The 27,378-nt window shown below is 39.2% G+C and overlaps 1 protein-coding gene across 3 annotated transcripts in view; it reads right to left on the bottom strand.

Annotated features, from left to right (window-relative positions):
* DSP (desmoplakin) overlaps window positions 1-27,154 on the bottom strand; it is a 65,473-nt gene extending 38,319 nt beyond the window's left edge. For all 3 annotated transcript variants that reach the window (XM_070747220.1, XM_070747221.1, XM_070747222.1), the window contains exons 1-5: window positions 26,193-27,154; window positions 14,028-14,130; window positions 8,471-8,619; window positions 6,436-6,607; window positions 1,527-1,655 (exon numbers count right to left, since the gene is read on the bottom strand). In XM_070747220.1, the coding sequence (XP_070603321.1) occupies window positions 1,527-1,655; window positions 6,436-6,607; window positions 8,471-8,619; window positions 14,028-14,130; window positions 26,193-26,398 (759 nt within the window). In that variant the 5' untranslated portion in view covers window positions 26,399-27,154. The remainder of the gene's footprint in view (window positions 1-1,526; window positions 1,656-6,435; window positions 6,608-8,470; window positions 8,620-14,027; window positions 14,131-26,192) is intronic.
* Window positions 27,155-27,378: the final 224 nt, after the last annotated feature.

Below are 27,378 nucleotides of genomic sequence, written 5' to 3'. Positions count from 1 at the left end.
TATCTATCTAACTATCTATCTATCTAACTAACTATCTATCTATCTATCTATCTATCTATCTATCTATCTATCTATCATCTGTCTGTCTGTCTATCTATCTATCTATCTATCTATCTATCTAATCTATCTTTCTTTCTTTCTATCTATCTATCTATCTATCTAACTATCTATCTATCTATCTATCTATCTAATCTATCTATCTTTCTTTCTATCTATCTATCTATCTATCTATCTATCTATCTAACTATCTATCTATCTATCATCTGTCTGTCTGTCTGTCTGTCTGTCTATCATCTATCTATCTATCTATCTATCTATCATCTATCTATCTATCTATCATCCATCCATCCATCCATCCATCTATCATCTATCATCTATCATCTATCATCTATCATCTATCTATCTATCTATCTATCTATCTATCTATCTATCTATCTATCTTCTATCTATCATCTATCTATCATCTATCTATCCATCCATCCATCCATCCATCCATCCATTTATTGGATTTGTATGCCGCCCCTCTCCAAGGACTCGGGGCGGCTCACAGCATATACCAAAACACATAACAATACAATTTATCCAATTAATATACTAAAAAGATTTTTTTTAAATTCTAACTTAAAACATTCATTTGCATTCATTCAACAAATCCCACTGACAACATTCTTTGGTCACTGGGGAGATCTAATGTCCGAAGGCCTGGCAGCAAAGATGTGTTTTTAAACTCTTTTGGAAGGCAAGGAAGGTGGGGGCGGCGCGAATTTCTGGGGGGAGCTGATTCCAGAGGGCCGTGGCCCCCACAGAGAAGGTTCTTCCCCTAGGTCCCGCCAACCGGCATTGTTTGGTCGACGGGACACTAAGGAGACCAACTCTGTGGGACCTCACCAGACGCTGAGATTCATGCGGCAGAAGGCGGTCTCAGAGATAGTCTGGTCCTATGCCATGTAGGGCTTTATAGGACATAACCAACACATTTTATTATAAAAGAGGGAACATCACTTTACAAGAAAATACAGATGAGTGCTGTGTTAAATGCAAGACATGGGATTGGAAATCTGTGGTTATCCAGACTTGATTACTGTATACCATGTGTGTTTTTTTAAATCCAACCAACATCGGACTATCCAATGGCCATGTGTGAATGCAACAAAAATATTTTTTAGAACACCATTCAATTTATCCATCAAGCCAATGAGAATCCAAGAGAGTGGAACTGGGAAGAATAGAGCAGAGAATGATGCGTATAATTTGGAAGGATACCAGAAGGTCTAATGTTGATTCTGCACCCCTTTTGCATTAATCTCCAACTTCTTGTTTAATATAAAAAAGTAATAGGCAGAAAAAAGTATGCATCATCATTTGTGTGTGAGGAATGGCGATGGTAAAGAAGCTATAGTTTTTTCTCAAAAGTGAAGAGTTTGATTTTAGCAATATCTATTGTTAAATAAGTTAGCAATAATAGGCACTTGATAATAATATATACAGTCAACAGTCTAAAAAAAGAAACACACATAGTAACCTACCAGATCAGTTTTCACTTTATCCAAGTGCCAACGATAGTCTCCAATAGAATTATGGAATCTTCTATGCTCAGCGATTTGCTGCTCAATGGCTGTAGCATCAAATCCCCATTTCACTAACTCCATTTCAGTCTGAAAAGAAAAGTGTATTAATTGGTAATTCATTCATAAATGCACCAACCCAAAATTATATAAATCCTGTAATTACTTTCCAAATTGAATTTGATCCCCTAACCTCCTGCTGTCAGTGCTTGTGCTAACAGAGTTGTTAGTTACAATTTGTTCTTTGAATGTAAAGTGATGCCTTTTATTCTCCTGTTTTGTAATAACATTTTAGTGTTTTCCTTTTGCAGGCAAGAAAATAGGATCAGACTCTCTAGCCACGTGCCTCTACGTTACATAGCCAGGAAGTTTCATTACAGGAATTATTTCTTTGTTTTCATTGCAGGAGCCTTATCTCTTTCATTCACACCTGGGTGATATCAGACAATAGGAAGTGGCAGCAGGAACTACAGTGGTACCTCTACCTACAAACGCCTCTACTTACAAACTTTTCTAGATAAGAGCTGGGTGTTCAGGATTTTTTTGCTCCAACAGCTTTTCTCAACCTCCGATACTTAAAGAGTTCAGCACACTGGCAAGAAGGAATTCTGGGAGTTGAAAGCCACACAACTTAAAGTAGGGGGCATAAAACACGTGGGCCAAATCCAAACCGTGCAGGTCACACCCATCTGGCTCCACAAGGGCAAAAACAATCCCAATACATCACAATAAAGCCCATGATTCTATCAGGTTTGATACTCCTGTTTTAAAGTTGGAGCAGTTGAGAAACACCATGCTATAGGAACAGAACAGAATAGCAGAGTTGGGGGAAGGGACCTGGGTGGACTTCTAGTGTTAGAGAATTCACAACTTCTGTAGGCAAGTTTTCCCCACAAATTAATTGTTCTAACTGTCAGGAAATTTCTCCTTGTCTCTAGGTTGTTTCTCTCTGGTCGTATGCTTCCATTTCCAATGCCATCCAAGAAATCAAAGATCTAACTAGTATGAGAACAATTATTCCAATAATTCTTCAGTTATTTTGACTTTGCTTGTGAGAACAAGAAACACAGTTCTGAAAAAACAAATACCCCTTTAGATTTTCTGAATTTCTGCAAAACTTTGCTGCCGAATATTATCAAAACTTCATGAGGATCAACTTCATTGAGATGGGCATCCATGTTTTTAATAAGCAATGGCTTCTACACTCCCATAACCATCATTTTAATGAGAACCTTTTTGATCTGGCTTTAACACTGGCTTTAGCAAGAGTAAGGAGAGGATTGCAATCATTGGATATTATTTTTTGTTTTGGTGATTTCCTGAGTGGTTTTATGCTCTTCGTTTGAAGAAAGAGTCAAACTTTAAAAGATTTGCCACTGCCCAATTTATCTCCATTTCAAGACTATGTCCTTATTGTAGCTATGTGTTGCTCCAAAATGTTAGAAATTGTTTTGTCAGTTTTTCTAAACTGATGGGTATCAATTAAAGGTAGTTATGTAGTTGATTTGGATCAGTATTAGATTCAGGTCAATGTCATATATTTTGATTGATTGTTCCGTAAAGAACTAGAGAACTTCATGAACCCCAGAAAGTTATTTCTTACTTTAAATCACAGAAATAGAGAATGGTAACTTTCTTATCACTTATTTGATCATTTTATTTATTCAAAAGAATCATTGGCCCTAATAGACTCCTTTAATGTATTGATATGACCACAGGAAGTTTTGATATCATTCACTTTCAAAGGTATGCAAATATTTTAAGAAATCCAAAGGTAGATATATATTCTTTTTCCATAATTTATACAGTAATACCTCGTCTTACGAACATAATTGGTTCCAGGGGGAGGTTCGTAAGATGAAAAGTTCGTAAGACGAAACATTGTTTCCCATAGGAAACAATGTAAAATCAATTAATATGTGCAACGAAAAAAACCCGCAAAAAACCGCCGCTGCCCGGCTGTCACCTTTTCAAACAGCTGGGGGGCTTCCCAGCGTCCTCCTGAACCCGAACGCCAAACCCGAACTTCCAGGTTCGGCGTTCGGGAGGCCGCCGAGAAGCCCCCCCCCCCCCCCCCCCCCCGGCCTCCCGAACCCAAACTTTTGCCGAACTTCCAGGTTCGGCGTTCGGGAGGCTGCTGGGAAGCCCCGCCACCTGGCTGTCATCTTTTAAAACAGCCGGGGGGCTTCTCGGCGGCCTCCTGAACGCCGAACCCGGAAGTTCGGGTTTGGCGTTCGGGTTCAGGAGGACGCTGAGAAGCCCCCCGGATGTTTCAAAAAGCAACAGCCGGGTGGCGGGGTTTCGCGGCGGCAGCGGGTTCGTAAGAAGGAAAAAGTTTGTAAGAAGAGGCAAAAAATTTCTGAACCCCAGGTTCGTATCTCGGGTTGTTCGTAAGACGAGGGGTTTGTATCATGAGGTACCACTGTATTTGGAGGCCATTTAGGAGATGCTGTTCTAGAATGATACAAGGACTTGTAAAAAAAAAGATATTTATGAGACATCATGCCAGTAGTGTAATATTCACCCTCTTGAGCCACACCTGTGCTGAACTCATGCTAGAACAATTCCAACAAGCAATGCCCATTGAGGTTATTAGCCTCCTGAAAGTTACATAGGACTTTCGCCTTCTTTTCAATTTTGTTTTAGTCAAAGTAGTAGCAAGTTAAAACAAGCATCACTGCAGAACTACAAAAGGGTGGCTCCATTCCAGCTTCTATTCCTCCCAGAGAAACCTGATCCAGGTGCTTAGCTCAAAGGTCTTCTATCTGCAGACCAACTGGAAAATAAAACTAAACACTAGCAAGCTTGCTGGGACTACAGGAAATAATTTCCCATGCATTGTTTACAAGAGAAAGTATTGCTTTGGCTCACTGGAGCTGAGCTTTGCAGACAGAATATTAAGCCAGAGAGGTCAGTATAAGATAAGATAAGGAAGCTAAATGCGACTGGCTCAAAATGCCTATTTATAACAGGCTTCCAAACACTAGGAAAAGCAAAAGTCTCCTTTTGCTACAAGATGGGAAATGCTCCAATAAATTGTGAAATAAATTTCCCCATATTTTTTTCTCAAAATTTTTAAGGGAAGAGGAAGATTTTTCTTAAGTATCAATGTTTCCTTCCCACATTAAATTTCAGATGAAAATTATCTCTCATACACAAAGTTGAAACTGTGGTGTTTTTTATTCACCTTCAGCAAGAGTATCTTTATAAAAATGTAAGGAGAGCAAATGGTAGAGTTTTACACAGATGAATTAATGCAAGAATCCTTTCATTAAAGAGATTTCAGAATAGTGTGGGGACACTTATTTCCCTATCTCCAGCTACTACATAAATAGAAACATAGAAACATAGAAACATAGAAGTCTGACGGCAGAAAAAGACCTCATGGTCCATCTAGTCTGCCCTTATACTATTTCCTGTATTTTATCTTACAATGGATATATGTTTATCCCAGGCATGTTTAAATTCAGTTACTGTGGATTTACCAATGACGTCTGCTGGAAGTTTGTTCCAAGGATCTACTACTCTTTCAGTAAAATAATATTTTCTCACGTTGCTTTTGATCTTTCCCCCAACTAACTTCAGATTGTACCCCTTGTTCTTGTGTTCACTTTCCTATTAAAAACACTTCCCTCCTAAACCTTATTTAACTCTTTAACATATTTAAATGTTTCGATCATGTCCCCCCTTTTCCTTCTATCCTCCAGACTATACAGATTGAGTTCATTAAGTCTTTCCTGATACGTTTTTTGCTTAAGACCTTCCACCTTTGGACCCGTTCAATTTTGTCAATATCTTTTTGTAGGTGAGGTCTCCAGAACTGAACACAGTATTCCAAATGTGGTCTCACCAGCACTCTATATAGCAGGATCATAATCCCCCTCTTCCTGCTTGTTATACCTCTAGCTATGCAGCCAAGCATCCTACTTGCTTTTCCTACTGCCCGAGCACACTGCTCACCCATTTTGAGACTGTCAGAAATCACTACCCCTAAATCCTTCTCTTCTGATGTTTTTGCTAACACAGATGACTCCAAGTTCAAGATGACTCCAAGTTCAAGAGAACTATAATTATATCAGAACGCTAGGACTGGCAGAATCTATTTCTTAACAAAGCAGAAACAAGAAAATCAATGTTTTACTACTACCTCTCCTGTAAAGATTATTCAGATTATCAAAAATATCATATTTACTTAAATCTAATGTTTTATTTTAGCAGATTTCTACCTTGGACCAGAGAGGCAGTTTCTAAGCAATCAGTATCTTTTAGGAAATTACTATGAACTAAGTCACCTTTTCTTTGTAACACTGCATTTTTAAATTATTTTTCTTCTTCCACTATGTTGTAATCATTCCAGAAGAGTTTCTGTTATTTCTTTCTTATCAGAAGTCCCTCCTTCTCTGAGCTTCTCTGCAGTTTCTTGACATACATACATACAGTACTAACTTTCTTTCTTTACACCATCTAATTTATCTACTTCCTTCCCTCTTCCCGTTTGTACTTGACCAGAGATTCCATATTCAGCTACTTCCAATCTTGACCAGAATTGAATAATGATTGTTAATTTACTTTTCATACACGCACTGTGAAAAGCAAGCTTTTTGATTAAGACATTCTGATAAGCCTTTCTTAATATTCAGTATCATGCACCATGAAGGTTTAAGTTAACTGATTTATTGCTAAAAGCCAATACACAGGAATCTTCTCAACTAACAGTCAGTGCCTGGTTAGAGTTAGATAAGAGTTAATAACATTTAAAGGGGAGGGGAGTTGACTAAGCTCACTTGTGCCTACATAAGGATTCTAAACTGATGCCTCTTTTAACTCCTCCCCTGGCTCTGCCAGTCCTTCTATATTCATTCAAGTTTACCTTCTGCTGTCTCATCCAGTTCAGACATTCACTGGTGACACGCCTAGTGTATTCATCCCAACCTGAAGCACTCTGGGAGCTGTAACCACCACCTTTGGAACTAGCCCTTCGGACCCGAGGTACACTGATGGCCTTGTAGAGGGCACGCATTTGCTCTTGAAGTTGAAGCAGTCTAAAGAAAATATGTAACAGTGAGGGGAAAAAATATCAAAGGTTGTAAGTAGTGTTGGGTGAACCTGAACGCAAACCCAAGCAGCAGCAAGCCGCTGCAGCGTCCTTTTCTGTAAAAATAAACAAGGAGGTGGGGAATTCTCCACCTCCTTTTGCTTTCTTTTATTTTTACAGAAAAGGATGCCGCAGTGGCACTGCAAGCAAAAGTAAGTGGGGAATCCCACAATGGGATTCTGGGGGCGGGGCTTTGACGTCACGGAGACTCCTTCCTCCCTGTTTCGGCCGGCCAGGAAGTAGTCTCCGTGATGTCAAAGCCCCGCCCCCGGAATCCCATTCTGGGATTCCCCACCTACTTTTGCTTGCAGCGCTGCAAGCAAAAGGAGGTGGGAAATCCCACGATGGAATTCCCCACTCTCCACCGGGGGGCAGCATTTTGTGGTGTTCAAGCAAACGCCGAACTTTACCCAAACTTTTTTAAAAGTTCGGGTTCCTGGTTTGGCATGCCAAACACTACAAAGTTCGGCATGAACCCGAACTTTGCAAGTTTGGTTTGCCCAACACTAGTTGTAAGGGAGGGTTGAACTTTCAGGTTCTGAGCTACCATAGCAAGAAGCTTGAAATAATTAAGAGAATAATAATTCATTATTGAAGAATTCATAAAGAATATTGGGTGGAACAGAGCCTTCTCCATGGTGCCTACTGAAAAAAAATACATTAATTACCAACTTTATTAACATGTTGGTTCTTAGATTAAAAATTAACTCTACTAATGACATTTATGAATGCTTAAGAGCTATTGTAATAAATACAGTTTCTTTGCCTCTGCTGGTAATTAGTTGACACCTTTTTTAATTTATTTAAATTTCTATTTAGTTTACATTTTGGTACCCATGCCTTTTATCAAAGTGAAGATGAACAGATATAATCTTATAAGTTCATTTGAGGCACAGCTTCATAAACATTTATAACATTTATAACATCAGTGAAAGACATTTCATCATGTCTTACCCAAGTGTTGATATTCACACAAATATAATACTGTGGGGATGACCTTAGAGGGTAAGAGAAAGAGAACTTGCCCAGGAAATGACCAGACAAGAGACGGAGGATCCCCTAGGAACTTAATGGTCAGAGAAAGAAACTTAGGAAGGATCAGTGTCCTAATTGATGAAACTGTTAAAAGTAGTGGAGGGAACTTTGTACCATTCAGACTTGCAACATTCTATTAATATAGCCTTATGATTAAGTAGGTTTAGTTTATCTAGCTGTGTTTTCTATCCATAAAGGCTGATATTAGATGAGATCTGAATTATTTACTATTCATCTAGCATAGGGGTGTCAAACTCAATTTTATTGAAGGCCGCATCAGGGTTGTGTTTGATCTCAGGGGAGGCGGTATAGCCAGCTTGATGTCACTTGTGTCAAGAGCACCTGTGGTTGCCCATGGTGCCTCTGCCAGTGAAAAAAGGCTCCCAATCTCAGCTTTTGGCTGGAATGGCCTCCTATAATCTTCTGCCAGCAAAAAACGGAGCATGCTGCCTTCCCGAGCTCCATTTTTGCTGGCAGAGGCTTACAGGAGGCCCAGCTGAAAATGGAGATTAGGAGCCTGTTTTCACTGATAGAGGCACCATGGGTCAGTCCTTCACTTTTCCCAGGGTCCCACAGATCTAAGCACACTGTGGCCTGAATCCAGCCTACAGGTTTTGGCATCCCGATCTAGAAAAATAAAGGTTGCATCACATAATTCTAGATGTACATCACCTAAAATAACTCCTATATCCATATGTATTCATCCATATTCATCTACTTGTTTATTCAATGTGACAGAGGTTACTACAATACCCTGATCATACTACAAATATACCTTTTTTGGTAGAGATCACATGGCTGTCCCATTTGTCTCATTTCTCTGATCAACCCTTCAAGGATGTCCATGTGGTCACCTGCCTGACCAAAGCACTCCTCCAGTTCTCGGTTCTTGCTAATTTGGATACCATCTCCATACTTCAGTTCCTAAAGCAATTAAAAGAAAGCATAAACCATCCTATCAACACACAGAGAGACACAGATCAATTTAGCATTACAGTGATCCCTCGATTAGCACGGTCTCGATTAGTGCGAAACGCTACAACACGGTTTTTAAAAAAATATTAATTAAAAAATACTCCACGTTTTTTTTGCTATACCACGGTTTTTCCCACCCGATGACGTCATACGTCATCACCAAGAGTCACTTCTCTGTCTCTTTCTCTTTCTTTCCTGTCATTCTCTGCTTCAATCATTTTCTCATTTCTCTTTTTTTCTCCCCTTTTTTTTACATTTCTCTCTCTCTTTCTTCCTCTCTCACACTCTCTTCCTCCCTCTCTCATCTCTTTCTTTCCTTCTCTCTCTTTCCTTCTCTCTTCCCCCCTCCACTTGCCCACGAGAAGAAAAAAAGCAACCTCTGCCGGGCAGCTCCCCTTGTGCCCCCGCTTTGTGCCTGCCTCTTGTCCCTCTCTTTTGGGGATTTTTTTTTCTTTTCTGTCTGAGTGCGTCTGTGTGAGCGCGAGAGAGGGAGTGCGTGTATGTGTGTGTGTGTCTGTTGCGGCTTGGGCTGGTCGGCCTCGGAGGCGGGAGAAGGCGAAGAGGTAGCAAGCGGGGAACCCGGCGGGGTGGATGGCGGCGTCGGTGTGTGTGTGTGTGGTGGCCGCCTTCAGCTTGGGGTCGCCGCCGGCGTGCTCGAAGGACGCGCCGCCGCCCGCCTTGGAGCCCTCGAAAGCCTCGTCGTCTTCTGTGCTCTGCTCGCCGCTGCTCTCCAAGCGGGGCGCAGCGGCTGGGAGCGCGCACCTTTTCTGCGTGGATCCTGGCTAGCCGTCACGCCTCTCTTGAAGATGGGGAGCCTGGCGACGCGCTGTTTTCCCCCACCGAGGACAATCGGGGTAAACTCTTTTGGTTGGGAACCAACCGGCCCGGTGCTCTTTTGGCTCTCTTGGGGTTTCCCCTTTGCCTGGGCAGCAGGAAGACCCAGGGAAGGTTCCTTTGGCCGCCCAACAGCTGATCTGCTCTGCAGCACGGCAGCAGCGAGGAGCCGAAGATGGGGTTTGCCTGGGCAATGGGGAAACTCCATCTTCGGCTCCTCGCTGCTTCCGCGCTGCGGAGCAGATCAGCTGTTGGGCGGCCAAAGGAACCTTCCCTGGGTCTTCCCCGCTGCCCACACGCAAACTCCACCATCTGCGCATGTGCAGCCATGGAAAAAAAAGGGCGCGCATGCGCAGATGGTGTTTTTACTTCCGCACCACTATAACACGGAAAATCGATTAGCGCGGGAGGTCTTGGAACGTAACCCCCGCGCTAATCGAGGGATCACTGTAGTACTGAAAAATAAAAGACTACAATAACATCTTTTACATGTCTTCGAACAGAATTTGGACAACTACATCTACTGACATTTGCACTAAATAATCTACTTTCCAAAATATGCATATAAGATCAGAAACTAATAGATAGCAAAAGGCTCCAAATGTGTATTTGGGTGTTGGGTGTGTTTCCAAAATGACAAAAATAATTCAGTACAAGCAAGTATAAAGCTGCATAAATGTTGCCTATCTTTTTTATTCCTTTTCAATTCTTTATCACATATTTTAAAAGAATCAACATTTTGATTGCAACACAATTCCATGCATGCAATTATTATGCAAGAACAGTGTTCAATTCCAAATGAACTCCACATCATTTTTAAAAAACCAAAACAAAACCCCAAACCTATTTTAGACAACGAGGCATACTTACAGTGTTTCATTTCTGATTCTTCCAAAGGAATTAACTTTTTTTAAAATAAACGGCATATAAACTTTCTGCAGCTGATAACATATATAATGCTGTTTCAGTATGTTTTAGTATATACTGATTTGGTAAAATTTAATAAAAATATCTCTGCTTGGAATTGGATTGCAATCTTCAAAATTTGTTCTGTTCCAGGGTGTATCAATCAATGGCACGCCATTGCCTCCGAAAAAGGGTTCCAATTATGATTTGTGTCCGACATTTTTCAAGAAAAGTAATTATTCATTTCAGCAATCAAAACTAAAGTGATTTGACAATGGTAAAATTTGACAATAGAAAACCAATTCTAAGTATAAATTTTGAAGTCAATGTAACATTCTTTTTCCATGGAAATCCCCATCATTGTATGTCTGTAACTATATTCATGTTCAGTATTCATTCAATTAGGCAATCATTAACTTGTTCAGAATTTGAGCAATACTTTATTAATATAATTTATAAATCATGCCCAGCAAACGATCAGTATTTTGTGTAATAAATTGGATCAAGCTTTTCAACATTTCTTTCTGAAATTCCTTAATGCTACACTTGTTATTTGAAGACATTGAAACCAATTAAAGGTAGCACAATGTAAAGAGGAAGAGTGGGTAATATCACAATTTAACAACTTGTGGTCCACAAGTTGTAAAGTCGCCACCCTTGTAATATTTTACTCCAATCTTAACTTCATAAATATATAGATAGCCTGAAGCTAGCAAGGACTGATTAGGAAAGTGATCTTGGGTTTGTATGGAGAAAATGAAAAACTCAAGGCAGTATGTAGCTAATGCTGTATGAAAATGTGAATATTGTGAATTATTAGTAAATACAGTAGCAGACTGGAAACAATGTTTTATACAGGAAATCCTTGACTTACAATCACAATTGAGTCCAAAATTTCTGTTGCTAAGTGAGTCATTTGTTAAGTGAGTTATATCCCATTTTATGACTTATTTTGCAAGTCAAGTTACAGTTACTAATCGAATCACTGCAGTTATTAAGTTAGAAACCCAGTAGTTAAATGAGTGTGGCTTCTCCAATGAATCTGCTTGTCAGAAAGTTGCAAAAGGTGATCACATGATCCTTGGACATTGCAACCGTCATAAATATGAATCAATTGGCAAACATCCAAATTTTGATCACGTATGCACGGGGCTGCTGCAATGATCATAAGTGTGAAAAATGGTAGTACAGTAATACCTCGTCTTACAAATCCCTCGTCATACAAACTTTTCAAGATACAAACCCGGGGTTTAAGATACTTTTGCCTCTTCTTCCAAACTATTTTCACCTTACAAACCCAAACCACCACCCCTGGGATGCCCCGCCTTCAGACTTCTGTTGCCAGCGAAGCACCCGTTTTTGCGCTACTGGGATTCCCCTGAGGCTCCCCTCCATGGGAAACACCACTTCCGGACTTCCGTGTTTTTGCGATGCTTCAAGGGAATCCCAGCAGTGCAAAAATGGGCGCTTTACTGGCAACAGAAGTCCGGAGGTGGGGTTTCCCATGGAGGGGAGCCTCAGGGCAATCCCAGCAGCACAAAAACGGGTGCTTCAGCTGGCAAAAGGGGTGAGTTTTGGGCTTGCACGCATTAATCGCTTTTCCATTGATTCCTATGGAAAACATTGTTTTGTCTTACAAACTTTTCATCTTACAAACCTCGTCTTGGAACCAATTAAGTTTGTAAGACAAGGTATCACTGTAATTCGCTTTTTTAAAACACTGTTGTAACTTCAAACAGTCACTAAATGAACTGTTGTAAATCAGGGATGATCTGTACAAGATTGCTTTTGACCACTGGGTCATATTTAGCTTTTCTACATAAGTTTTTTATTCTCATCCTCTCTCTCCCCCATCCCCTTTTCCTCCACCCTTCTTCTCTTGCTCTTTCTCCATTCTCTTCGAAATGCTAATTGGCAGAACAGCGAATTCAGGGAGCAAAGAAAAGAAGCTGAGATATGGAAAAACGATTCTGTATACAATGAAGGGAGGTTTCAAAAAAGAAGCCACGCCTAAAATTTTTATTGATGTATCTCTATAGGAATAAACAGGTATTGAATAAAATTACTCTTCTTTCTTAAGAGGGATATCAAAAGATAAATATATGTACCGGTATATGCCATGACAAATTGGTATGTTTAATGTGGGAATCTAGAAAAAAATAATGTTTAACATAGGAAACAGTTCAATAGTTAAATAATTTGTGACTGGTTTTAGAAACATAGAAGACTGACGGCAGAAAAAGATCTCATGGCCCTTATACTATTTCCTGTATTATATCTTACAATGGATATATGTTTATCCCAGGCATGTTTAAATTCAGTTACTGTGGATTTACCAACCACGTCTGCTGGAAGTTTGTTCCAAGGATTTACTACTCTTTCAGTAAAATAATATTTTCTCATGTTGCTTTTGATCTTTCCCCCAACTATCTTCAGATTGTGTCCCCTTGTTCTTGTGTTCACTTTCCTATTAAAAACACTTCCCTCCTGAACCTTATTTAACCCTTTAACATATTTAAATGTTTCGATCATTTCCCCCCTTTTCCTTCTGTCCTCCAGACTATACAGATTGAGTTCATTAAGTCTTTCCTGATACGTTTTATGCTTAAGACCTTCCACCATTCTTGTAACCCGTCTTTGGTGAGGTCTCCAGAACTGAACACAGTATTCCAAATGTGGTCTCACCAGCGCTATATGTAAGGGGATCACAATCTCCCTCTTCCTGTTTGTTATACCTCTAGCTATGCAGCCAAGCATCCTACTTGCTTTTCCTACTGCCCGACCACACTGCTCACCCATTTTGAGACTGTCAGAAATCACTACCCCTAAATCCTTCTCTTCTGAAGTTTTTGCTAACACAGAACTGCCAATGCAATACTCAGATTGAGGATTCCTTTTCCCCAAGTGCATTATTTTACATTTGGAAACATTAAACTGCAGTTTCCATTGTTTTGCAAGCATGAAGTAACACAGGAGCATTGTTGACCACTTTGTGTGTTATGCTACATAACCAATATATGAACCTGGCCTATTTCTCTATTTGTGACCTATTTGACTGGTAGTAATACACCAAGGTAATACAATTCCCATTGGTATTATTCATGATCCTTTTAAAACCTAAAATGAGCAGGGCAAGATTTGGCTACTCTCTGTGTAAAAACGAACCTGTAAACGTTTTCACTACAAAAGCAAGTGTTCTATCATTTTATGCATCCTTATTAGTTAAGTTAGTTGGGGGATAATGTTATAATGTTAAGTTAGTTGGGGGAAAGATCAAAAGCAACGTGAGAAAATATTATTTCACTGAAAGAGTAGTAGATCCTTGGAACAAACTTCCAGCAGACGTGGTTGGTAACTGAACAAACTTCCAGCACACGTGGTTGGTAACTGAATCCACAGTAACTGAATTTAAACATGCCTGGGATAAACATATATCCATTGTAAGATAAAATACAGGAAATAGTATAAGGGCAGACTAGATGGACCATGAGGTCTTTTTCTGCCGTGAGTCTTCTATGTTTCTATGTTTCTATTAACATGTTGATGTACTTTCTGCAATATATGCCACTGTTCACTTATTATTACAAATAGTGAAGCAACACTGCCTCCCAACTTACAGGTTGCACTATGAGTTCAGCGCGCATGAGGCAATCCGAGCAAGCTTGCAGAAGGTCCTGGATGGTATTCTGACGCCGGGACATTGTAGCAGTTCCATTTTGACTGAAATGGCAAGAGTGAGAAAGAGAATACCAATTACACTGTTGAAATCAACCATTAATTATAAATGTGTTTTTCCAAAAGAACACAACACACCTTATTTAAATTAAAGTGTTGTAACCTGCTCGACTTCAGAAAGATCGTGACGATACTTGGGTCACTCCTTTTTGTGGTATTACAATGCTGAGTTTGCACTCTGTGAAACTACTGTGGGAACATGCCACAGCAGCAGCAGCAGCTAACCTGTTGTGAATTGGATTTTTTTTTTCAGTAAATCAAATCCATAGGAATGATGATGAAAATTTAAGAGAAAGTTCTTAAAACAGCTTTTACCATTGAATCGGCATCTTTACGATGCATTGAACTTTAACTCTTACTTGGTCAGTTAATGTAGCAAGATAATTGCAAGGAATTAGACTCTGGAGAATGTTGTGTTGAAGAAAACTGTGTTAAGTATTAGTTGTGTGTGTGTGTGACACACAACTAGGGTGTGATAGCACAGCTAAATCCCTAATACAAAATATAGTTTTCTTTGCCCCTCTTCCTAAAAGCTTCATTTTGGAAAGCACTCCCAGAATATTTCCAGCAATCAATACTACTACTACTAAGTCACATTTTTGTGAACATTTTGTCTGGAACTCTTGCTTCTCATTATATGTATGTATGTATGTATGTATGTATGTATGTATGTATGTATGTATGATTTATTGCATATGTATGTATGTGTGTGTGTATGTATGTACATATATGTACATATGTATATAGAATAGAATAGAATAGAATTTTATTGGCCAAGTGTGATTGGACACACAAGGAATTTGTCTTGGTGCATATGCTCTCAGCGTACATAAAATAAAATATACATTTGCCAAGAATCATGTGGTACAACACTTAATGATTGTCATAGGGGTCAAATAAGCAATGAAGAAGCAATATTAATAAAAGTTTTAGGATATAAGCAACAAATTACAGCCATACAGTCAACATGGGAGGAAATGGGTGATAGGAATGATGAGAAAAACTAGTAGAATAGAAGTGCAGATTTAGTAGAAAGTCTGACAGTGTTGAGGGAATTATTTGTTTAGCAGAGTGATGGCGTTCAGAAAAAAACTGTTCTTGTGTCTAGTTGTCTTGGTGTGCAGTGCTCTGTAGCGACGTTTTGAGGGTAGGAGTTGAAACAATTTGTGCCCGGGATGTGAGGGGTCATTAAATATTTTCCCCGCCCTCTTTTTGACTCGTGCAGTAAACAGGTCCTCAATGGAAGGCAGGTTGGCAGCAATTGTATGTATGTATGTATGTAAAATATTTTTACTGAGTTGAAAATGAAGGTATATATATATACTGTATATATCTTCTTAGTTTCTTCCTTTTATCTTGTTACTCATTCCCAATTAACTCAATTAAAGCTATACATAAAACAATATGTACTTAATCAAAAAAAAAATGAAGATATTCCAACTTCAAGGTTACACCATCCAAAGCGCACACCAGGCCCTGATGGAAGACACATTTTATATATACTTTCAGATTCTTGAATAATTTGCAGTTTATCAACACAAAGATTTCCTACTCCCAGCTATACAGTTTTCTCCTGAAAACATGTTAGGAAAGGGTAAGGTAGGGGAAAGGTTCCATTTGTTCCACTACTGCAAATGAATTTTTGGTTTGGCCATGTGTTCAAATACTCTCTTCTGGGTACGTATGTCCCCTAAATATCAGGGACAAAATAGGTGTATTATAAGCCTCAGGTCATATGATGGAAGATCAGAGCAGATCTATGAAATCTCAACGTTAAAAAAATATATATTATGAATCTCATCTGGAAATTTATCTTAAGCAATCTCCAAAATCCAACTGCCTTTCCAGACTCTGATAACTGAACTTTTGGCGAGGATACTTTGTATATAAGAGACTAAAGCTCTATTCTAATTTGTTTGGTTATAAAAAACAGGCAACAGAAATTTGCCAACACTGAACACACCCCATGCAAGCTTGCAAAATAAGCTGACATTGTTTTGGATTTCATTTGCTAGTGAAACAGTCAAGTAGTAGAGATCCTTTCATGAGAATTTTTTCTTTCATTCATTATTTTCTAAAAATGAAAACCTTGCCTATTCAGCAAGTAAAAAGGTAATATATAAGCCAGCAATTTTCTTTTGCCAGAATTCCTTGCCAGTAGCCATGTTAGCTAGGGAATTCTGAGAATTAAGATCCAGAGAGCTTAAGGGACTCCAATTAAGATAAGCTATATTAAGAGACCAAAGCACCATCCAGAAAGTTGTGATCTGAAGACTTTGAATGGCACAACATAATTTAAAATATTTTCGAGAGGAATGTACATATTAATACAGAATAAAATAACATGAAGAGAGTTTTATTGTGTCCCATTTCCAAGGTAAACTGGCTTTGACTGCGAGGTGACCTAGTCAAATTTGTAGGTACAGGTAGTTGTAGTTCTGTGTCTGAAATTCACCCATCTGTGGCGCCTACCTTCAGATTCATTCTACCGTATGGTACAATTGTATGGTACAATTGTTATATATGCAAATGGTGGAATAATATTCATCTTTTTCTGAGGCTTTATGAAGCAATGGAGGTAAATAGAACAGCATATTTACAAGAGTGCCATCCTTTGGAATTATCCACTGGAATATTATTCCCAGCTAGGAAACTTAAAAATATATATTTTGGATACCATTCTAAATTTTTATTTAGAAAAGCTAAATGAAGTAGAATTTTATGTAGTACAGTAACACTGGCAAAAAGACACTAGTTCTTTTACTTAAAACAGGTATTTTGTTGTACTCAAAGAACAAAGCACACTGCTTTTCCACAATACAGTCATCCTGAATTGCAAGTCAGCACTAGCTGAATGTAGGCGAGGCGCTCCAAATGACGAACCATGTAGAACTTCCATAGTAAGATCAGAAGCTCTCAAACAGGCTCAGGCACCTCCCAAATGGAAGAATTTGTTATTAAAACATTTAATGCAGGAAAGTGCCTTGCACCTGGAAGAAAAATATATAGCAATTCTCTTACATACGTTACTTAAGTTACTATATAAGTTTGCCCAAACTTATATAGTAACTTAAAAAGAGCATTGCAGGTCCTGGCTGAATACTGTCACTCAAAAACCCTAGAAATTCACTATATTAATCCAAGATGCTGGGTTGTGATAAGAACCCTAAAAAATACGTTTGGAAAGTAATCATCCAATTGAGAAGATCCTTTGCTCATTAAAGTGTATTGCGTTTCATGCCACAACCGCATGTAGAATGCATATACTGTATATGGATCAAATAATGCAAAAAGCCCAAAGGTCTGCTATGACCCAGCAAACATTCTTTCACAAGAGAACACTGTATAATCCCACTTCATTCCAAAAACACTCAGTCCAAGACGAAGAAAGAATTATTATTTTGTATCCAATTAGATCCATATACTGTACAGTGGTACCTCTACTTAAGAACGCCTCTACTTAAGAATTTTTCTAGGTAAGAACCAGGTGTTCAAGACTTTTTTGCCTCTTCTTAAGAAACATTTTCTATTTAAGAACCCAAGCCAAGAAAAATTTCCCAGGAAATTTGAATGCGGCATGAAGGCCTGGCCAGTTTCCTGCCATTCCCCCTGGGTTTCTCTCTCTGGCGCAGTGTATGGGAGGCAGCCTTGCGCCGGGTGTATGGGAAGCGCGTGCTCTTCCTTGTCCCCACAGAGTCCCCCTATTTTTTTAAAGCCTTAAAGTTTTGGATTTTTTTGATTCCCCTCACTTCACCTTCTTCCTTCAGCAGTGACTGTCCTCCTCCTCCTCTTCCTCCTCCCACCCAAATTCCGAGCTTTTATTTCTTTTCTAATGGGTTTTCACGCATTACATTTGCTTTTCCTATGGGAAAAATTGCTTCTACTTACAAACTTTTCTACTTAACAACCTGGTCATGGAACGAATTAAGTTCTTAAGTAGACATACCACTGTATTTCGTCTGCCACCTTGGGAGAGATTCAGACTAAGTTCTTTCAGGCAACATTTTAAGTCTTGTATTGTATTTCAAATATAGACTGGGGTCAGTAAGATTAATTCCAATACCTGGGTACACATACCGAATTAAACTTTTCTTCTCCCTGGCAGATCTAATGCCTATAATCCTTTCTGATAATTTCACTTCCTTTGAGCCAAGGCAATAAATTAAAAACTGCTGCTCTTTTTTAAAAATAAAAATATACATGCTAGGGCAGTGATGGTGAACTTTTTGTGGCTCCAGTGCCAAAAGGATGTGTGTGCACACGCTAGCACACATGAATGTGCCCACACCCATGCTCTCGCCCTATGCACGCAAAAAACCCCACTAACACACACATACACACCCCACGCATGTGCACCGACTTCACTAAAGCCTCCTGACTCCCGACGCCTGGATATGGTGAAAAATGGCACAGTGGACAAACCAAAAGTTTAAAAAAACGGATTCCTGGTTTGCCCATTGGGCCATTTTTCACTCTCTGGAGACTTCAAGAGGCTTCCCTGTAACTCCCGGAGTGCGAAAAAAGGCCCAATGGAAAAACTGGAAATCTGTTTTTTGCAAACTTCCCATTTGCCCATTGGGCCATTTTTCCCACTCTGGGGGCTCCAGGAAAGCCTCCTCAAGCCTCCAGAGGACAAAAATGCCATCCCCCAAAGTTGAAAATCACCTGCACATGACCTGACACAGAGCAACACCATCACGGTGCTAGGCATAAGTGTACAGTAGAAGCAACCAGGCAGTGCTTCAGACCTGAAGCTCCTCTCTAAAAACATATTTTTATGCCAGTGATGGCAAACCTATGGCAGGGGTGCCACAGGTGGCACACAGAGCCATATTTGCTGGCACACGAGCTGTTGCCCTTGCTCAGCTCCAACGTGCATGTGTGTGCTGGCCAGCTGATTTTTGGCTTGCACAGAGGCTCTGGGAGGGTGTTTTTGACTTCCAGGAAACCTCTAGAGGGATGGGAGAGGGTGTTTTTACCCTCCCTGGCTCCAGGGAAGCCTTTGAAGCCTAGGGAAGGCAAAACACGATCCTACTGGACCCACCAGAAGTTGGGAAACAGGCCGTTTCAGGCCTCCAGTGGGTCTCTGGAGGGTGGGGAAAACTGTTTTCGTCCTCCCCAGGCATTGAATTTTGGATATGGGCAGTCACAAATTTGCGACAGTGCACACCCACGCTCTTTTGGCACCGGAGGGAAAAAAGGTTCACCATCACTGTTCTATGCAGTTTTCATACATGCTAGAAACTAATTTACCAAGGTGAATGTTAACATTGGCGTGTTTGTTGAACTCTCCTCAGTGGTTTTAGAGGGGATTCAAATCAAGACTATGCTATTCAAATCAAGACTACCTTATTCAAATCAAGACTATACCCATGTAAAGGAACCATTGAAAACATCAAATTTGTCTTGTTATACACTGACACTATGAGCCATTAGCTTTATATTCTACTATCTTCCCTAGTCATTCTGAATACTTTTATTACAACCTCTTATTTTCAGATTCCAATGACTGCACTGCATTAAGTGTAGCCAAATTTTGTCATGCAATGCACAAGATATGTAGCAGTTTGATACTTTCACCTAATTAATATTTTTTGATATGCAATGTGTTTTATGAATAGGTCACTGACTCTAATAAATAAACTTTCCCGCTATCACAAAAAAGTTCTCTAATTTTTAAGAAAGTATTTACTTTCCATATCTAATTCAGCCTGTTAGCCACCATATTCATTTGTATTGTTAAGCTACATGATATTGTGGCTTAAAAATAAAGGTTCAATTGTACTAAATGAATGACGGAAGTTGGGAACTGCGGTCATTCCAAACAACTGCAAAGCATTGGATTTTTTTAAAAACAGAAAACGTCTTGAATGAATCTTCAGCCTCAGTCAATCAGAACAATTTTATCCAGAGAAAGCATCTGGGCTTAGATACTGCATTTATTAAAGAATAAACATCAAGTGATAAATGCTGCAGGTGTAGCACCTGTTGTGGATCTGCTATCATTTCATCTACCATCACTTTAATACAAAAACGTTTAACATATTTTAATATTTTTTTAATATTTTCATCATATTTTGCAAATTATACAGCAGCCATCTCATTACAACTTACAAGCTATTCTTCCAAATCGCATTATCATCTATATTACAGTACTAGCCAAAAGAATAAGAGGCGGCATCAAGAAAGATAAATGGATAGAGGTGAACATGTAATTTACTCAAAAGCCTGAAGGCAAAACATTAATTTTAGGAAGTGCCACCGGTTGGCTGTAGAAAGCCGTCTAAAAGCACAGTCTCAATATTTTACTTGACTGTCATTTCAATACCAAGCAAAGACCTTCTTCACCCCATTTCCTACAAGACGTGAACATCCTTTTATAGCTTATAACTGTTTTCTTATGCTTATTCTTGGTTTGTTCTTTTAAATTTAAGTTTGTTACCATGCATATGCAAATATGAAATAAAATCAGCCTCAATTTTGGAATCATTCTATACTGTATTTATTATCATAGTTTATGTGTATATATTAATTGTCTCATTATATTTATTAAGTTTCCTACATTGCCATCCATTCCATTATCGCAAACAGAATTCTGAATTTGCGGTAAAGAGGTTGAACCTTGCTTCCTTTCACAAATGCAAGATGGCATTATCCAGATCCTAAGATTGCCAAAGCAGATTGCTTAATAGCACTATTCCCATATTAAGAACTTACAATCATAGAAGCAACTGTTAAGCATTTTGAAAGGAAAAAAAATAATCGTATGCTCATGAAAATGATGGTATAATTATGTTGAGACATTATTATTTTATAGGTTAATTTTCTAATTAGCAGAAGCAGGATGCAATATACATTCTGCATCCATATAATATTCCAACAGAAACTGCTAGCTGAAGCACTCAGTAAGGGTAACAAAAGGCGGGAATGAGCCGATAAAAATATACTGCTCAAAAAAGTAAAGGGAACACTCAATGAAATATTGTCATTGAATACTTTATTCTGTACAAAGTTGAATGTGCTGATAACAAAATGAAATTGATTGTCAATTAGGGTTGCTTCCTAAGTGGACAGTTTGATTTCACAGAAGTTTGATTTACTTGGAGTTATATTCTGTTGTTTAAGTGTTCCCTTTATTTTTTTGAGCAGTATAGATTCAATCAGAATTAAGCAATGACCTGGGGCTCAGAAGGAAATTAAAACAGACTCAGAACCTTCTAATATTAGCCAAGATTAGCACCAAAATAATATTAAACCAGTATCATTTTGAAACTTTTGGTGAATTTTTGCCATGACAACCTTTGACCCGTTAACCATGGTCTACCCTCAGCAGACTAATAACTGGGCATGACTTCTTTGCATAGCAACCATTCATTTTGTAATGTGCCACTTGGACAACTCAATTGTCCAACAGTTATTGGAGTATGGCATCTGTACTTGCTCAGATGTGCCAATTCTGCACACCAAACTACACGATATCTCACTTACCTCCTAACTGTCTCAAAAAAGGGTAAAGTAGCGTTACCATTTTTTAAAATGAAAAGCTGAAATACTCTAGTTCTTTATTTACTTTTTAATTGCTTTTAGTCTCCCCTACCACTTACAATTATTAGCTCTTTCTATCTGATTATGCTTGGCAATCAGGTTGCATGCTGTTTTTTTATCAAGTGATCTTTTCATTAGTCATGGTATTATGGGACGCTCCTTATTCTCATCTTGGAATTGTGATGGTGTAGCAGTCATTTTCATTAACAAACATACTGCTTGCATTTGTTCACATAATCTGCAATGCCCTGCCTTGCCCTACCCTGCCTTGCCCCAAGAACAAGTCTTTGGAAATAAGAAATAACAAGGGTTTTTTTATAAAAAAAATGAAGCTGTAATTCTAGTCTTTGTATGACTGTACAGACGCTACCTGTATTCTACTTGTCTCTGCAAGTAAGTTCACTGATAGATTTAAATGCAGAAATATATAAAAGACATTTAAAAGACAGCCTTGCCTTATAATAATTGTTACCTTAATTTAAAGATTGATACATTAAGGAATTAGAAATTATGTTTTTGAAACAAACGCAGCCCAAATTTAAACCCAAATTAAATCTTACCACTACTTCTCCACACTTAATAAGTGATATGAAAATTACTTTGCATATGTAAATGTAAGAATTTCAAAAAGCAACATCCAATAGTGCTTGAAAAAAAATTCTATTTAGGTGATACTAAATTTCTTCTGCCTCCTCCTTTGGAGAATCTCAGAATCTCCCAGAGGGCTTGATATGAGATTTTAGTAGACAAACACAAAAAACAGTAACTGAGAAGAAACAATAACCTTCCTCTTGATTCCATCAATGGAAATTGATTCTATTAGCAAATTTTGTTTGTTTGTTTGTTTGTTTGTTTGTTTGTTTGTTTGTTTGTTTGTTTGCTTCTAAGAGTTGATATAGGTAAGGAGAGATAGGCAATGTTGCCTGGAAGGAAGCTTGTACTCCAGAGGTCTTCAAACTTGGGAACTTTCAAGACCTGTGGACTTCAATTCCCAACTATGGTGGTTGGAGAATTCTGGGAATTGAAGTCCACAAGTCTTAAAGTTGGCTGAGTTTAGGGACTTCTGTTGTATTTCCTGCTCTACACAAGGAAAAGAAAACGGAAACACAATTACAGGAGAAGAGAGAGGAAGGGAAAAACGTGCACACCATCCATTCCTCATGTTTGATACTGGAGAAAGCAAGCTAGATAGTGCCTTCTCTGAGATAAAATGCTTTACAAATGAGAGGGAAAAGAAAAAGACTGATAAAGGAGCATTGGCTGGTGAGAAGCAAAGTGTGGAGTTAATCACTGGCCATTCCATTTGCATTCTGCATTCCTTATCAATGAAACTGCTACAGAAACCAACTTATTCCTAGATTCCCACAACTGAGAAGCTGAGAACAGACAGCTTACTCAATCCTTGGAGGTGGGAGAGGCTGGCATTGTCATTTCAGTAAGTTACAAGGTGAAAGATGAACAACCAAAAATAGACAAAAATTTTAAAAAACCAGACCTTAGCCTCACAGGCAAGTCTGCCGAAACTTTGATGAAGAAATAGTTTGCATTCAGAAATATATGTGCCAATACTGCTATATTTCAATATGCAAACTTTCTTAAATGTTACAACTATTTGTAAATGCCTAATGTTCAAGTGTGATACATTCCTAAGAATTGAAGAAAGAGAAGATGAACACAATAACAAAAATTACATACTGATATTGCTGTAGGCAAAAAGACACTTAGGAAAATTAAGAAGCTAATCAGAAATAAAAATATGTATGTAAATATTAACATCTGAAATGAGACTATATCACTGTACAGACCTAAGCAATTTCATTCATTATTGCATGAAAAAGTAGTTCATATTGCATTTTTTAAAATGGTTTCTCTATCAGATGTACTGCCTTCATTCTTAACTTCTGTGATCTAATTTTAATTTAATTCACACAATTTCTGCAGAGCTTTTTTGTTTTTAAAACAATTAAATGACAGAAATTCAGCACAGAAAACTTTTCTCTACTGTATCTGAAACTAGAAGGATATTAAATCTATTAAATCTCTACTTATTCTGAATCCATGGAGCTGTAGGTTTATAAAATGTACTGATTTTGCTGAATGTTTCTGCATAATAGTTTCCAACCTAGGTTGGGTTAACACTCTGAAGAGTATTAAATATAGAGCACGGCCATAAATATTATTGTACCAATGATAGGGTTATTACCAATGATGATTAACTAAAGTTAATTGTGTGTGTTTGAGTGTGCCTTCAAGTCAGTGACTCCTGACAACTGCCAGGACTAGTTCCTGCAGTTTTTCAGAAGTTGCTATCGCCTCCTTTTTAAAACTGAGAGAATGACTAGTCACTAGCCCAAGGTCATTCAGCTGGCTTTGTGCCTAAAATGGCAGTAGAAATCACAAATCACTCCCCCTCCCAGTTTCTAACCTGATATCTTAACAACTACACCAAAACTAAGGTTTCTACAAGGTCTGAATATGCTCAAACATAATCAAAAGAGAGTACTGTCAATAACCATACTATCAATGAATACCAAGGTAAGTATTTAGTGAAAGATAATATATGTTAAATTAATAAACCTAGACTCTACATAGTAAATTGTCCACACCCAGTTCCATGGAGGGAGGTCTGAGAAAGGAATTTCTTCCCAAACATTAAGCACAGTAAGAGATTAAAAACAAGCATGTTTTATCAGTTGCCTTTGAATGTATGCCATCCACAAAGGGAAGATTAAATTTTGAAATGTAAATAGGTCTCTTTTAAAGTGGACTTTGTAAATTTGTGTTTTAGTGGTTCACACAATTGGAATTAAGAATCAACATTCTTAACTTCCTTTAATACTTTATCAACACTGTAGAGTAGCAAATCACATAATAAACCACAGCAATGCTATGATATAGACAGGATACAAAATGGAAGGAGCTAAAAGAAACTTTCCAATTTTGATATTCACAGAAAGAAAGAAAAAAAAAATCTACTGAGCCCTATCAAACAAAAAAGATGGTGGTTCGGAAAAGAAACTCTGATGGTCAACTACTAATCTGGAAAAGCAGAGCCAAGATTCACACTTCTATAAAGGCAGTCAGTTTTTAATCTTTAGTATTACTTGCTAGTTCTGCCAATATGTCATACCAGTGAGAACAAGCCCTGCTAACCAAGTGAAATAAATAGTACATAAACCAGACAAATGGGCTACTTAATCTTTTTCTAGATTTTGGGCCCCCGAAATCAGACAGAATCTCATATACTGTACTTGACATATATGTTACTTATACATGCGCAAGCATACCACACATGCTTGCCCTTTCTCATGTGCATGTAAATGCTCCGTGTGATCATATAATAACTGTCTAGAGAGAATAACATGTTCAAAGTGTACAGTCAAGGAAGAGCCAAGGTCAACAACTGTTCCTGCTAAATAAGATAGGTTCCTTTGAAATACAGTCTGTATTGTGTATCTTTTCAATTATACATGGTTTATAATTGCAGGCAGCTTCCTAGCCAGCATGCTGTCTCCAGAACAGGAAAATAAGGCATGTGAAGCAATGTTACCCTTGTTTGTTTATTTGTTTGTTAAATTTCTAAGCTGCCCAACTCCTTCCAGATTCAAGGATGCAAACAATTTTTTAAAATATTTCTCAGTGGATCAACAAGAGTGGAATTATTCTTTTGTAGGACTCTCTTGAAAGCACAAAACAATTTTTCCCGGCCTTAAACTTGGTAAAATGAGTCAGGTGTTTGACATAAAGGCTGCAGCAACTCCATTGTCAAAAGAATAGTAATCCTGCAAGGCTGCAAGCAAAAAGGACACTACTCATCAGAAAACTTACTGCTCTCCACCAAGTTAAAACTATTCCTTTTAATCCCATAAGGTACTGTACTGCTGGGTGAATCATCCATCTGAGCTCCCCTTTATCTTACAATTCAAATGCAGAAGTACAATTCAATTGCCCATAACCCAAAACTACAGCCTGCCAGGAGCCATTATATTATCAAAAGTTGCAACCAGAAGACCTCTGAACTCTTGTCCTGAGCTTTTTTTTTAAAGGTATATTCCCCATTCTCTTAAATCAAACTGCAGAGCAACTTCTCCGTAAGAGGAGGAGTTGCGTAAAGGAGGATACAACGAACTGCAACTAGATCTTCTTTCTACACACAGATATACAGCTTAATCAAGCAGAGTAATTTATATTTCAGGAAGCAACTAGAGCTTGCCCGTGTCCCTTCCTCCTTAACAGCGCGACTCTATTTATTTGCATAGAGGAAGGAAGGAAGGAAGGAAGGAAGGAAGGAGAAAGAAAGAAAGGAGGGAGAAAGAAAGAAAGAAAGGAAGGCAGGAAGGCAGGCAGGCAGGCAGGCAGGCAGGCAGGCAGGAAGGAAGGAAGGAAGGAAGGAAGGAAGGAAGGAAGGAAGGAAGGAAGGAAGGAAGGAAGGAAGGAAGGAAGGATCTAAACACAGGTATACACCAGGAGGTAGGAACGCGGGATACTGTTTTGCAACTTACGTATATCCTTCCGAGTTGATGTCCCCGACGTAGCTTTTCTGGACGTAGTACATTTTATGAGTATGGCTGCTGCTACCACCGCCTCCTCCTCCGCCTCCTCCCATCATCATATGGGAGTTCATATCGTAGCGCATATCCGGGCCGGACTCCGCTCGGACCATCCTGCCCAAGGTGTTGAGCCTGGGATGGGATCCATTGATACTCATCTCGACAAGCTGTTGTTGTAGCTCAAGCCTCGGAGAAGGATCACAAGAAAAGCATTCACACGGCAACGACGGCACTGAAAAGAGCGATCCTGGAGAAGCGCTGGATTCTAGTTGCCTTTTTCTTTTCTCCTTTCTTTCTTTCTTTCTCTTTCTTTCTTTCTCCCCACTTCTGGGCAAAGCAAACAAGCGCGAAAAACACTCCCAAAATAGTTCCCTTTTAAGGAATACCCAAAGAGACGCAGCTGGTCTGAAAACGGGGGGGGGGGGTCGGGGGGGGAGCCGGGACAGGTATACAAAAAGTGGGAGGGGGAGGCTCAATACAAAGGAGAAGGAAGCTAAAAGCCTCGGCGTTCGCGGAAGGGGGAGAAAGAAAGAGAAGGCAGGTCCCAGCGGCGTTCAAAGCAGCAGCGTCCAGGTGAGAAGAAAAACCAAGCGGCGGCGTTGCTGGTGGTGGTGGCGGCGGCGGCGAAGGAGGAAGAGGAGGAGATCAGCCAGTCTCCTCCCTACAGGCAAAGGAAGGACGGAGGCGCAAAGTTTGAGAATTCTTTTTGAAGGAACAAGCCTGGGCGTGGAACCCCCGCCCTTCGGTTCATTCCGGTCCTCTTGCCACTCTCTCTCTCTCTCTCTCTCTCTCTCTCTCCACCCTTCTTCCCCTCCCGTCCGTCGAGCTAGAGACGTAAAACTAGAGGTGCCGGGGAAAGAGACAGAGAGGCTCCTGGGCCGCCGCCTCTGCGCCTTTTACCTGGCTTACCCAACTCCGAAGACTTGAGGTGGAAGCCAACGCCCCGCGCGCTGCTACGTCCTCCGCTTTCGTTTAAGACTCCCCACCCCGCGCGCCCGGTGGCCTTTCTTTCTTTCTTTCTTTCTTTCCTTCCTTTTCCTTCCTTTTCCTTTCTTTCTTTCTTTCCTAATTTCCTCTTTCTTTCTTTCTTTCTTTCTTTCTTTCTTTCTTTCTTTCTTTCTTTCTTTCTTTCCTTCCT

The sequence above is a fragment of the Erythrolamprus reginae genome, chromosome 3 (genome assembly GCF_031021105.1).
Source record: "Erythrolamprus reginae isolate rEryReg1 chromosome 3, rEryReg1.hap1, whole genome shotgun sequence".
In the NCBI taxonomy this organism is placed as follows: Eukaryota; Metazoa; Chordata; class Lepidosauria; order Squamata; family Dipsadidae; genus Erythrolamprus; species Erythrolamprus reginae.
Note: the sequence above shows the minus strand (reverse complement) of the source record. Positions and strands in the feature narration are given on the sequence as shown.